Source organism: Paramormyrops kingsleyae, chromosome 6 (genome assembly GCF_048594095.1).
Source record: "Paramormyrops kingsleyae isolate MSU_618 chromosome 6, PKINGS_0.4, whole genome shotgun sequence".
Lineage (NCBI taxonomy): Eukaryota > Metazoa > Chordata > Actinopteri > Osteoglossiformes > Mormyridae > Paramormyrops > Paramormyrops kingsleyae.
The window spans coordinates 28,595,764-28,609,908 of record NC_132802.1 but is presented as its reverse complement, the minus strand read 5'-3'; the positions used below and the strand labels follow the sequence as shown (position 1 = coordinate 28,609,908).

Sequence of the window (14,145 nt, the reverse complement as noted above, 5' to 3'; positions counted from 1 at the left end):
GCTTTAGATGAAAATACTTTGCCACTCAGCCTGGGTTTGATACAAAAATGGCAGAAATGTTTCAACCGGCCATATTACACACTGATATTGTGTCGCTGGACTTCCTTTTTTCTTTCCTGTCATTTGCATATGTTGCAGCAAAGCTTCCTCTGCAGTTAAATGCAGAACAGAATCACTAACATCTCTGTTTGTAGAGAGATTCAGAGGGACATATAAAAATATTCTGGAAACGCAGATGTTCCAGTTATTCCTCATGCATTTTTTACAATCAATTTTATTTTGGCAGAAATGCTAATTAGCTCACTTATTTTGCTCATGTGCAACAGGAGGTTAAGTTTAGCTCTAACTGTGCCTGGCCCCCACAGTCTCCCAACAAGCACTAACCAACAAGTTAGCAAGTATAAAGAGGAAGCCGTCAGTTCATTTTGTGAAGCTGACCTTTCATAAAAGATTAATCAGATGGAAACCCAGAGAGAGACCATTCAACTGATGACCAATTCTGTTTCTGTTTAATTCATGGTTCACAGCAAATGACAGTAAATTGAATATGTAAGTGGAATTGTCTCCGCATAGGCTAGGAGAGTGTTGAGCAAGCCTTGGTCAACAAAACATTTTACATTATTTTTCTGATACATTTCAGCACTTTCACATGTATATATCAACATGCTTATTATGTGAACATTGACAGACAACATATTCCAGCCAACAGTCATAAATTGGCAAAAAAAAATATGCATTGCATGAACTGCAGTGATCTGGCACTGGAGTGTCAAAGAAATTGAAACGGATGAATTTCATGATTTACTCATAAGTGCATTTTCTCACGATATACAGTAACCACTCACACATAATCTTTAGCTTTCAGCTGAAACTGCCACTTTTGAAACACATTTATGAAAAAGGGGTGAAACAAAAAGAATTACAATATATGAATATAGAACATCTAAGTATCAGACAGGGCCTGCTTCTGCAAGAGGACAAGGTGTTAGGGCATGATAGAAAGACAACCCTCAGTGTAGATTACAAAGAAATGGGAACTTTATTTAAACTGAACTCAGAGACTCACGCATAAATGGTATCCAGATGGGTCAAAACAAAGGCCAGTAGGTTAGATAAGCATAAACAAGGGCTGGAACTGTGCGTGAGGAAAAGCAGAGGGAACACAAGCAAAAACACCTACAACCATCCCAGAATCATGGCAAGTAACACATACAATGGCTAACTAAGGAACAGCGAAAAGGAAAGCACATACATGCACAGGTGACTAGCACTAGACAAGAAACAAAAGCGAGCCATTGAAAATAAACCAAACATTATGGCAGGGAGTAACAAGAAACAGGTGAGGGCCATTAAGATTCACTAAGAACTCAAACACTAAGAAAAGGATGACCAGTGATACCTGCTAGCCAAACAGGGAAAATGACAGGACAGGAGAGGGACTCATCCTGACACTGATTTTGTAAGTCGTAGAGGGGGTAACAGCTCAAGGAAGAGGGAGTAATAGGAAGTGGAGAAATTTCAAAAGAAATGCAATCTACAACCAAATATTATGTAATCAGCCATGGCCTAAGTATGATGGAGGCTGATCAGAGAGTGCAGCCTAAACTGTGTCGTCCACACTGTCATCGATAGTCTGAACATTTAGGAGGGAAAACACGTGTGTAATCATGTAATATTTCTCCATGGAATTCAGTGAACTCAATTCACTGGAGAATTCATTGCAGTGATTTGCTGTATTCACTATTGTTTTTATCTTACAAGTTCCTATTATATTTCAATTCACACATCTATAAAAACTATAAAGGAAAAATTTGTATATATGAAACATGAGGTAAGGAAACACACCTTAGAGATATCCCCTCATAACACTATTCTTTAATATTTTATTGTCAAGATTTAAGCATTAATAACAGGATACATCATTTTGGTGACAAAGACTGTGTTCATTTGATGGGGTTATGTTAAACGTAAGTTAAACAGTTTGAGTGAAATCTAGTTTTTAGCTGCACCATATATACTAATATGGTGGGTCGACTTATAATTTTAAAATATGTATCAGTGTTTCAGAATATCTGCGTAAACGACTCAGAAAACCATAAATCGGGTTTTTATGGATTCATCCTACGTATAGGTCTTCGGATGACAACGAGGACCGACGCCACTTCCTCATGCACAGTCAGTTATATCTCGCAAAACCAAGCCGGCCGGTGTGTTTCTGAAGTGTGCGTACTGTAATGGAGGAACCAAACTCTAATAAATAGGTCAGCTTGCAAAAAAGAAAAAAAAGAACGACAGCTAGAAGTCTGTGAAGATATATATCAAAAGAAACAAACAAAAAAAGCCGCGAAGAAAACGGTATGTGAATTAAACCATACCCTATTTTAATTACACCTTTTCTCTTTACCTTAAATTATGTCAGTAATTCAAAATGCTTCGGTAACAGTCTAATGCATGTTAACGCCCGTTTAGTGTTTTATGTTATTACTTGATTAATTACGTGGTAATTTAGAAACAGAAACTTGTTACTTTCGCTTTCCTCATTATGGTAAAATGTGTCTGAAATGGGTTAGAACCATAACGGGAAAGTTGCTCAGTATTATACTCAGATCAGTATCGTGCCGATAGGGATATACAGACTAAAGTCAATGATTTGCATTAATGATTCTTAAATGCAGCGGAGAAATTCAGATGTAATGAATCAAAGGACTTGTGTGACTGTCACATTTTGGACGAAAAAAAACTTCCTTGGTTAGACTCACTGCGACGTTGAACTTGGTGACGGGGCTTAAAGTGGGGAGAAACATGGTGCCTTACTCCAAGTTGGGTGGATGGATCGAAAATTAAAGATCTTCAGCTAGCTGTGTGAACACACGGTTACTTATTTTAAAAATACACGCAAGAATCTCCCGCTGGAATCAATTAATCTTTGTTATCTTTGGGTGGAATGGTGCGTGTGTATTCGTGTACTGTAGTTCGAGTGCAACTTATGTCTAGTAGTCAATGGTATTCTTTAATGAATGTTCTTTAATGAATTAACCACACCCAAACATTATGCGTGTGTATGCATTTCTGTCATACATTCATTTGGCTAAAAACTGGCCATATGCAAATTTTTTGGAGTCATGGCTGGAAACTGAACTTGGAAGCTGTGTTACAGCCAAAAACCTGTGGTGAGTCCCACTATAATAAAACGGGAACATCTGTAGAAAGGAATCTCAAAACCCATGGTCATAATTACACTGAAGTTGGATTAAGTGATGAATGTGTTCATGAATTCATGTAGCCACTCAGACCTGCTTGTATTTTCAAGAGCATACAGGTTTTTTTGCCTATTGACTCTAGCTCTGAATATTCTATACACATTTCGATTAATTTGTTGAAAACATGTGAAGCATATAGGCTAAAAGAGAGACAGCACTGACATACTGAGGATCTGTGCTTGTTGATTTTACCAGGCATATGCAGGGTTGCCAACTTTGGTCAGTTGGCTGGTGTGCGATTTTCAGTTTGAGACAAGTCTGGACACACATGCAAATGTATATAATGGTTTTATTACCTTGTAAATAGTCTGTAGGGGTTTGCACACTCACCCCCACGCATTTGACGTAGCTAATTTTATGTTTATAATGGAATAATATAGATTTGCCGTAAGAAAGTCTGAAAGCGTGAGTGTCACGCCAGATACGTGAGAGTTGGCAACCCTGCAAACGCGATCAGAAAGAGCTCTGCCATAGGGGCAAAGAAGTAATTACAGGTGGACAACTGACTATACCTACATATAGTAACTTTGATTGTTCTTATCATAGTTACCATGGTTAGGAGGGTGTTGTTGTTTGACGGCAAATTTTTAAATGACAAAATTAAATACAAGAATGTAAACGCCATCTTTTAATGTCAACATAAAGAATACACACGTCAGAATTTTAACACAATTACTTTGTTTTGTTTGATTTTTTACTTGCATTTAATAATCCGTTCGTCACAATGGGCCTGGACCCTATCATGGGAAGTACAAGTCTGAGATATACCGTGGACCCGATGGCAGCTGCAGTAAATAATTTCTTTTTAATGCTTAGAAGAATGTATAGCCTGACAGCCTCTCTCAGCTTCTTAACATTATTGTTTTGACCATTATCTACTGTTTGGTAATTTGTGGCTGATTACTGGTAGTTTATATGGCAGATATTCCATAGCATGGGATTAATAATGGGTACCGGCAAGTGTAAAAGTGTAAAAACTGACCCAAAACACTTCAGGTTCAAATAATTTTGTCATGAAAACAAAGGATATTATATGATCTTTTTTGGCAACCTATGCCTTGTCGTTTCTTTCAAAAGCTACATTGTGAAAACCCACAGTAAGTGCTGTGGAAATGAAAGTGAGGTGCCTTCATTTGGTATCTGCATAATATTCAGACTTATTAAATCTAACCTGGGCCGATTTTCAATTTTACCTGCTGGTATATGATAATAATAATAATAATATTAATAATAATAATAATCAGGGTCACCGAATTCTCAAAAATCATGAACTCCTGTTCTAAGCTGCTTTCTTGCATTGCTGTTTATGCTGTATGAATAGCAATTTTAAATACGCTTACATTCTAAAAGTCAGAAAAAATCAAATATGGTTATAAGTGGTGCAAAGTGGATTGTCAGTCTTGTTGTACTTATAATAAACAAAAAGATGCTAGAAATGTTTAATCACAACATTTATTTTATTCATATGTGACTGGTCCCAGATTTAGGATGATATACCATGGCTCTCTGTAAGCATTTTGTATTACATTTCCTGGATTCCCCTGAAACTGCTACACAGTGCTAAAGGCTGTAGTGCCAATTGGTGGATTATCATCCATCCATCCATCCATCCAGCTATCCATACATCCATCCATTTTCTGTAACCACTTGTCCTATTCAGGGTCACAGGGGATCCGGAGCCAATCCCGGAGGCCCTAGGATGGGGCGTCGACCCATGGCAGGGCACACTCACACTCACACTCACACACCATTCATACTCACACTCACACTCACACACCATTCACACACCCATACACACCTACGGGCAGTTTGGTAACTACAATTGGTCTCAGCATGTTTTTGGACTGTGGGGGGAAACCGGAGTACCTGGAGGAAACCCCATGACGACACCCCAAACTCCACACGCGTGGAGCCATGGCAGAGAGTTGAACTGCTGGATTATCAATGATATTCTAACTTATAAATATTGCAGCACTTCATATGACTGTGTCACTTTTTTGTGACCTAAATGCAAGAATTATCTTTGTTATCTACACACATCCCAAATTTAAAATGCACTGTATCTGAATTTTATTTTAACTTTCCTATTGAAAACCATTTTCATTTTAAGGTTAAGGTTTCATTTTAGGGTAAGCTTACTGGGTGAATATGTAAAATCTGCTTAGTCTAGGGTAAGCTTACTGGGTGAATATGTAAAATCTGCTTAGTCTAGGGTAAGCTTACTGGGTGAATATGTAAAATCTGCTTAGTCTAGGGTAAGCTTACTGGGTGAATATGTAAAATCTGCACAGTCTAGGGTAAGCTTACTGGGTAAATATGTAAAATCTGCTCAGTCTAGGGTAAGCTTACTGGGTGAATATGTAAAATCTGCTCAGTCTAGGGTAAGCTTACTGGGTGAATATGTAAAATCTGCTCAGTCTAGGGTAAGCTTACTGGGTAAATATGTAAAATCTGCTCAGTCTAGGGTAAGCTTACTGGGTAAATATGTAAAATCTGCTCAGTCTAAGGTAAGCTTACTGGGTAAATATGTAAAATCTGCACAGTCTAGGGTAAGCTTACTGGGGTGAATATGTAAAATCTGCTTAGTCTAGGGTAAGTTCACTGGGTGAATATGTAAAATTTGCTTAGTCTAGGGTAAGCAAACTGAGTGAATATGTAAAATCTGCTCAGTCTAGGGTAAGCTTACTGGGTGAATATTTGTTTGAGATGGAGCACACTTTACAGTACATTACATTTATTTAGCAGAAGTTTTGGTCTAAATTGATGTAAAAGCCAGACAGATAGTATATCACTAGCATACATCTGTGAAAGAGTCAGTCAGGCATAAGTGCAGCTTGGCTGTAATTCCTATGAATGAGCAGCAAAGACTGAAAGTTAGCATCCGAGCAAGAATTATAAAAATTATTACAAGAACCTAATAGGAGAGCTTAGGTTTAATGACAGTGGAACAATAAAATAATGTTGTGCATAGAGCAGGTATGTTTGCTTTATGTATTTTCAGCCCTGCGTGCCTGTCGGTTTCTCTTACAGCTTCCAGGATGGGCTGCATTGGGTCCAAAAAGGAGCAGGAGCCTATGGTCAAAGAGCTGGATCATGACGATTCAACGCAGGCAGCACACTATGTCAAAGACCCAACGTCTGGGAAGAAGCCTGTGAGTAGATCTGTGGGCTGCGGCAGGCAGATTTTGGGGGCTAGTTTCTAAATAGAAGTTGGACTGTATATGATGAAGAGGGCTAATTAAATAAAGGATTTGCAAAGAAGCTGAGAAGAATAGGGAAAAGGTCACTGGGTGCCCATGTTGGGTAGTTAGCAGGAAGATAGTTGTACTGAGAATCGTCACAATCATCAACTTATACTTTGGATAAAATAAGTGTGGGGTTAAAATTCTATTAAACTCATGAAGGGCTTTTAATTTACAGGTAAATTTATTTTACTATATTGGTTCCTTGTTGAAGCTTTTCAGTTGGTTGTGTTTCCAAGCTCTTGTAATAGAGATCATGGGGAAACTGTGTAACCTTTTGAGGTATCAGCTTTTTTCTGCTCATTTAAGCCCTGAGATCATTAAATTAAATCTATCTGTCTGTCTGTCTTTCTGTCTATATCTTTCAGTCAAATAAATATTTCCATGTATTCCCTCAGAACAGCAAAACCAGCTGCTTCAATGGCCCAGCAAGCGCTGAAGGTGAGTGTTGCTGTTTTCGTCTATGAATCTCTTATGTTACGGTCAGAGGTAGAGCTTAAGAATTTTTGCTACTAGCCAACTGGGCTATGTTATTTAAAAATGTAGTCTGACATTTTTTATTAGCCAGTAGGCTAGTGCTTTGGATTTTTGTGCTCACCAAGTCGTCTAAATTTCTCAACAAACAATTAACTCATGTCTCACTAGCAAATAATAATCACTGCCAGCAAACTGAAAAGTACCTTTAGCATTGTTTTCACTATGAGAATCAAAATGCTAAGGTATAATTTCAACAGCGTAAACATGCCCCTGAGCTACAAAATTCAGAATGATAGTTGTTTCCCACTTTCTAATTGTCGCTGACTGATCATTCTTTTTTAGTAAACTGATACATATTCATGTCAAAACCCCAGTTTCAACATTGTAAGGTTCAACAGTACAGTATGTAAAGCTCACTGGCAAGAGGAAGCACTTGCATGCATTTTTCAGATCTCGAGACACAGTACCATAGCAAAAAAATAAAATCACACAGCACTGTATAACTCAAAATCAGGAAAATGACAATACAAGAACAACACAATTGCTGCAGTATCATGTACTGTGAATATTAGTTTTATGCCAGTGTCCCCCCCCCCACCCCCCCCACATTCAAAATGCTTCTGAGGCCCCTGTGTACTACAAAATTAGGAAATTCGAAGCAATGAGAAATGATGTTCTGTTGCGCAGTGACAACATTGTGTGGGGATTACTAATTAGGGGTGCACCGATTGCAGTTTTCTGGCCGATCAACGATCACCGATCCTTAGGCAACCTTACCTGCCGATCTCGATTTTTTTTTGCCGATCTTGTTTCTTTCATAACTAAAAGACAGTTACTTCAATGTTTCCATTTTTATTGAGTAAATTGATATGAATACTCACAAAACATGAGGTAGTGTCCTCAAATATAAATGAACATATAAATGAGCATTGCTGTTTGAACTACAAAATCATATTTTTTCTTCCAGACTTTAATTTCTCTAATTTTGTAAAAAAATATATATTAAAAATATATATATAGCTGTTATGACACACTTGTCCAAAAAATAGGGAGGGAGGCAGCCTGCACTGCACCTCTCTCGGGAATGGGAGAAAAGGCTGATTTAACCCTCTGGGGCCTAGCGGTAGGAAATACACTTTCACTGACTGGGGCATGATCACACATTTCATCACACTTAATTCATGGCAAATAAATTATTTCTTATATATTTGTTTTGCCATTACACTCATCTTTATTTTAATATATATTGTAAATATGTCAGATTTTTGTTAAGTTTAAAATTTGACATCAAAGTATAGACATTGCAAAATGCAGTTTGGAACACTTGCAGAAACATTATAAAAGTACATAGTAAGCAATGCTGGCAGTTTGTTTTGATCCCAGATATCTGATCACCAAAGTCTTGGCTACATGAAGATGACTAAATGGTGTAGATGCAACATTAATTTGGATAAATAAATAAGAAAAACCTAACTCATGTAACTATTTCTGGCTCCTTTCATTGAATATGTAGCAACTTTCATGTGTATGAATGAGCCATTGTCACCTGGCCACGTCCCCAACCCCCTTTTATGGCGCTGAAGGGGATGTATCTGGATCGCGTTTCACCGTTGCGCTGTTAATCAAATTACCATGCGAATGCGATTTGAATACGCGCTAATGCGGCTATTTAGAATGTGAATAGCGATCTTCGGGTGAGAGCGGTACTACGCGCCCCCGATGCAGGTAAAACAAAGTAAGATGACATGGTTTACTTTTTTGCCGATTTAACCTAATTAAAAAAACTTTAATACTTCCGACAATGGACGTTTTGAAAAGAAGACAGATTACGGATTTAGCCAGCGTTTTTTTCATGATTATACATTAAGATTTCAGCGAGATATTTATAAACTGAAATAGACGCGAAAAGTACGCGATGTCGTCGACGACATACTCGACCCCAAAGAGTTAAAAGCATATAACTAAGATCGGTGGATCTCATGGGAATATGGTCGATTTCTGATCCCCTCAAATTAACGTGATCGAGGCCGATCGATCGGTGCGCCGATCGATCGGTGCACCCCTAGGGATTACCCTTGTTGTTTTGCAAATTTTAATTGTCCAATTGAGAAATGCTCCAAAGCAATCAAGAAAAACTGTAATAATCATCAGAGAAATGCAGCAAAGTATTGCCATTTCTAGTATTGCCATTGTACTGCCCTTTTGCTGTTTTTGTGCTATACTCTGCTGCATGACTTTTTTGTTTGCTATTGTACTGTGTCTTGAGAACTTAAAAAGTTGAGCATGTGAGTGCTTTTTCTTGCCAGTGAACTCTATGCTCTGTAATGCAGAGCCTTGCAGAGGTGAAACTGCTGGTATCTTTGACACGAATATGTGTCAGTTTGCTAAAAATAATTATCAGCCAGCGACAGTGGAGTGGGAAATGATTATCATTCAGAAGTCTGCAGCTCAGAAGCATTCATACACTGACATTTTCATAATATATCTAAGCATTTTGACTCTCATTGTTAAAACATTGCTGATGATGCTTTTCGTTTTGGTGGCACTGACTAATTCATTGATACAAGTGTTTGCTTTGGAGACATGAGTTAATTGGCTTGGTAAGTTACAGGTTTTTGCAACTAAACCATACTGTTGTGCTATAACCAGTTCTGAGAAATGGTCTTAAAGTCATGAGAATGTTAAGTATGTTTTATGAAATGTGCTAAAGAAATCGAGAACAAAACCCACAAGTAAATTATTTAATCATTGTATTTCACCAGACATAATGTCTGAAAAAGTTAAGTACATTTTCAGTGTTTGTCTTCACTGGAAAATAAAAATCTCAGACCTGGGTGGTACTGAATGTTACATCGGCAGCCAAAGTCATGCAGCAGAAACAGAAACTAGGTTAATGTGAACAGAATATTACACTTATGTATGATGTGGTGGGGAGGAAGTGTAACGGCCGTGACACTGCTAAGCGCTAACAGAAATATCCCTGTCCTGCTGTACGCTACTCAAACATGAAATTATGATCAGCTGTAGCTGGTCCACAAGTAATAGATTCGTAGATTCATAGACAAATAAGCAAAGATATTTTATGGTCTGGGGTTCGGTTTCACTTTCAAAGCCAAACAGCAGAGAGTCTTTGGCTGTTTTATTAGGCAGTTAACTTTAAGATGAACTTATTAATCTTACTCAGCAATTTGCAGGTTTTTATAATCCCTCACAAGCACTTCTCCATACTCACATCACTTTAAACACATAGATTTTTTCCCAGTTATTTCTGTGGGTGCCATAATACAGAAAATGTGAGTCCCACTTGCTTCCCTGTTTCTTTCAAACATACCCATGTAGTCTATGAACTGTTACTTCAGCAGTTTCATTATGCTTCTTTAAAACCCTCAAAGTAGTCAAATTCAGCTTTGCTATGGCATCTTTTTTGCTTTCCTTGGGACATTTGAGAAGAGGCACAGCAATCTGTGCTGTATTCGGCAGTCTGAGCTGCTACATTTAACCATTTCTATAAAATAGTGGTTAGTTTTATTCAGAAAAATACACTATTAGGCTCAACCCTGGTCATGTCAGAGAATTAGTTAATAAGCCTGAAAGAGTCTAAATTGATGGAAAAAAGTCTTTTTGCAACGGGCAGCTAGAATTAGCATGTCAGCAAAACTTTAAAGTGCCTTTGACTTATAGGAATGTGATCCAAAAACTAGCATCTGATATTTTTTTAGACATACCTATACCACCTATGAAAAAATGCTGCCTTTAGATAGCAGAAATGCAGAGTAATCTCTCACAGAGCCATTCACTTTTGTCAAAAACGTGCTTCTCAAGTTCACTGTTTGTTACATCATCTCCATCATCTCAAATGCCTGTAAAAAAAAATGCAGTTCTGCTTGCTTGGTTGTTAAATGTTACCATCCTATTTAAAAGAATTAAACACTTTCCAACTATTCAGTTTCTGTTGATATACTTGTATTTTTTACTAATTTGTGTTTTTAATCGAGAAATCAGAGAATGAATTTATTTGTCTTTTTTCCATTTTGAAATGTATTTTTTTCTCAGAATATGCTTGTGTTGTGGTTCCTCATTGATGTATTTTGTTCCTTTCATGGACAGAAAACATTGTGATTGCACTGTATGATTATGAAGCCATTCATGATGGAGACCTTGGCTTCAAGAAAGGAGAGAAACTGAAAGTCCTTGAAGAGTGAGTGTCACTCAAGCAAAACCGCACAAACCAACTTTAAATGATTAGAAATAACTATGTGAATTGGAGCTCCAGCCTGACTGCTCTGGTCTTTGGTTTAGTTTGGTGAGAGATAGAAGATGCATTAAATCCTACAGATGGTGATAGAACAGTGCTGCATGCAAAAGAGGACCCGTAGTTCATTGTACTTCGTTTGTTAAAGCTCAGGGTCAGAGATAAATGTGTACCACTTGCCATAAAACATATATGCTCATTTTCAAAAGTAAAATCGATTCTGAGGTAAATGCTGCTGTCCAAATGCACTCAAACCTGACAGAGTTATGAGTGCTAGAAAAACAGAAGCTCTTGCCTTCATGAACTGAACTGCATACATGCAAAGCATGTGGCTATGCTGCTGGCCTTGCCCACTCAATATATGCAAACTCCCAGCAGCCCTCCCATTGTATGATATCCATGCTATGCTTTGAGGCTGCTGTTAAGAGCACCCACAATATAGCTGTAAACAGATTGTAATTGCAGCCTGCCTGAGAGGTTTGCATTCTCCGAACAGACTGCAGATATATGACAGCAAACCATTATGCTATCATTATGCTGTTGGTTTGCGAGCTGTTTATCCATGGTGTAGCACCTGCTATGGCAGTAGGTGAGAAAATAGCATGGACGCAACATATTGCCACACCTTCTTTGCAATTGTCATATACATGCAAGCAGAATAAGAGTTAAGGAGACAATGGAGCCTTGGTTTTGTGTTAGCCATACAAAGGAAAAATACACAGATATATTTCAAAGGTAGCTTCACTTTCCTAGGAGCGTACCTGTATTGTAAGTGTTAAAGACGTGTAAGCATTAAAAATAGATTCAAGGTAAATCTACAGTGCATTTTCATGCACAAACATGAATCTAAAGTGCAAATAACAATGAACCGTTTTGGAGGACTATCACAAAATATAGTATATTGTGTAAAAAACAAAGTCGTTCTTTGAGAACAGAACTTCCCCTTTTAACCACATTGCGATTTAAATAACTAAATTGTATAAACAGTTCCTGATGAGGCCAACCACTGACACAGGCTCAAAACTTATATTATGGTTCAAATGCAATATTGCCAGAATTGTTTGCAGAATAAAAGTAACCAAAGTCTAATCCCTTGAAATAAATATGTCACTCTCTGTAAATGTAAACACTGGCAATGTTAGGCATTTCAGGTCCAGAAACTACAAATCCAGACAAAGATTTTGTTACTACCAACCAGTTGAGTCCCAGTTACAGAGTACTCCACTGGTTGGTAGAAACAAAATCTTGGTCTGGGGTTGTACTTTCTGGACCTGAAATGCCCAAAACTGAACACTGGTAGGGTTTTCTCTTTAACCATAGTCTTGTTTTATAGCAGGAGATTCTAAACAGGAAGTCATTTTTACAGTGGTTTTAATACTGTGCATATATGTAAGTGTATTCAAAAGTATATTTCATTAAGCTGTAGATTAACAGTGAACCAGGAAGTTTTACTTTGCATCCTATTGCTGTTATCATTTCATTTCATTTTATTATGTCAATTGAATAACCAAGAATGCTGGAGACACAGCAATGAAAATCTCTTTTCTTTCCCGCATTTTGATCTTTGTATTCCACTGTAGGTCTGGAGAGTGGTGGAACGCAATGTCTATCAGTACTGGACAGGAAGGCTTCATCCCAAGGAACTATGTGGCCAAAGACACCCTGGAGACTGAGGAGTGAGTACGCTACCTACATACTGTACCAGACAGTGAGGGCTGTGGCTTAATGAATTGGGTAAAGCAGGTGAACCCAGTTTGTTAATGCTACAGACAGTTATATAAATACACCCCGGCCTGATTCCAGCATAATGCATACTTTGGTTTAAGTGTATAAAGCGAATTCCACATTTGCACCATGACACTGACCCAAATTTTTCGCATAAGAAATAATGGAAAACCAATGAATTGGTTCCCAGCCCCCCAAAATTAAACCAGCATTTTTTTCTTAATGGCTTCCAAAACGATAAAGATCTTATCCCTACATTACCCCTGTCCTGCCCCGATCGTCCGCTCCTTCCTTGTGCCACGCCCCCTTGTTAACCACGTGTGGGATCCCCATGTGATCAGCTGTTTCTGGTTGTTGTCATTAGTCCTCTGTATGTCTGCAATTCAGTTTGTTTCCCCAGTCCGGTCATTGGGTGCGTTCGACTTGCTTACAGCGCTGGCTTAAAGCAACGCATTCTGATCCTGACGTAATGCATTATGGTTAGATGCATTGCGACCTCTCACGCGGCTGCACAAACTGAAACTACCTCCGTAATGACACACCTTTGCCCTTATTGGCTGAAGAGTTCAGTTACACGCATGACATTTGTATCTCCCGAATATCACGTAAAGCAGTGAGAACTGGTTTTCAGTTAATTTACCTCGTAAAATAAAGTTTAAATAAGTAACATAAATGCTCTAATAGTACATGTAAGTTAATGGTCTATTTATTGTTAGTTACTGTAATGTTGCGCTGCTTTATTTGTTTAATCGTCCAGTCTGTGAAGAAGGCATTCAAGTAAGAATTGCATTGTAGTATGACTCATTTCCTGCCGCGTACAATTTATATTAGGTCAGCGTTCACGGTTCGACTTCTGATATTCAGATCGAGTTCTAGGTCAAACTGGTTTGTTCGACTTTCAAGAAATTCGAGTTCTAGTGAGTTCGAAAACCGAGGTACCACTGTATAATGTTGTGCAGTATCTTCAATTCCCCCCTCCCACAGCCAAAGCAACCATTATCCAGAGTGACATATCAATGGCCTCCCCTAGTGCCTAAAAGTTTTCCTCCTTCTCCCTCCATTTAGGGTTGGCGCTGCCAATAGTCATGCATTCAGTCAGGATTTCAAAACAGTATTTCCCAATCCGGTCCTTGGAGACCCTCGGGGAGTCTACATTTTTGCAAAAATGTAGACTATCTGGCAGGGAGCT

General features: G+C 38.2%; 1 protein-coding gene across 1 annotated transcript in view; it reads left to right on the top strand.

The window, feature by feature from the left end:
- Positions 1-2,180: 2,180 nt before the first annotated feature.
- Positions 2,181-14,145, top strand: part of hck (HCK proto-oncogene, Src family tyrosine kinase) — a 29,940-nt gene continuing 17,975 nt past the window's right edge. The window contains exons 1-5 of the mRNA XM_023841184.2: positions 2,181-2,355; positions 6,291-6,412; positions 6,901-6,943; positions 11,087-11,177; positions 12,812-12,907. Coding sequence (XP_023696952.2) covers positions 6,299-6,412; positions 6,901-6,943; positions 11,087-11,177; positions 12,812-12,907 — 344 coding nt within the window. The 5' untranslated portion in view covers positions 2,181-2,355; positions 6,291-6,298. The remainder of the gene's footprint in view (positions 2,356-6,290; positions 6,413-6,900; positions 6,944-11,086; positions 11,178-12,811; positions 12,908-14,145) is intronic.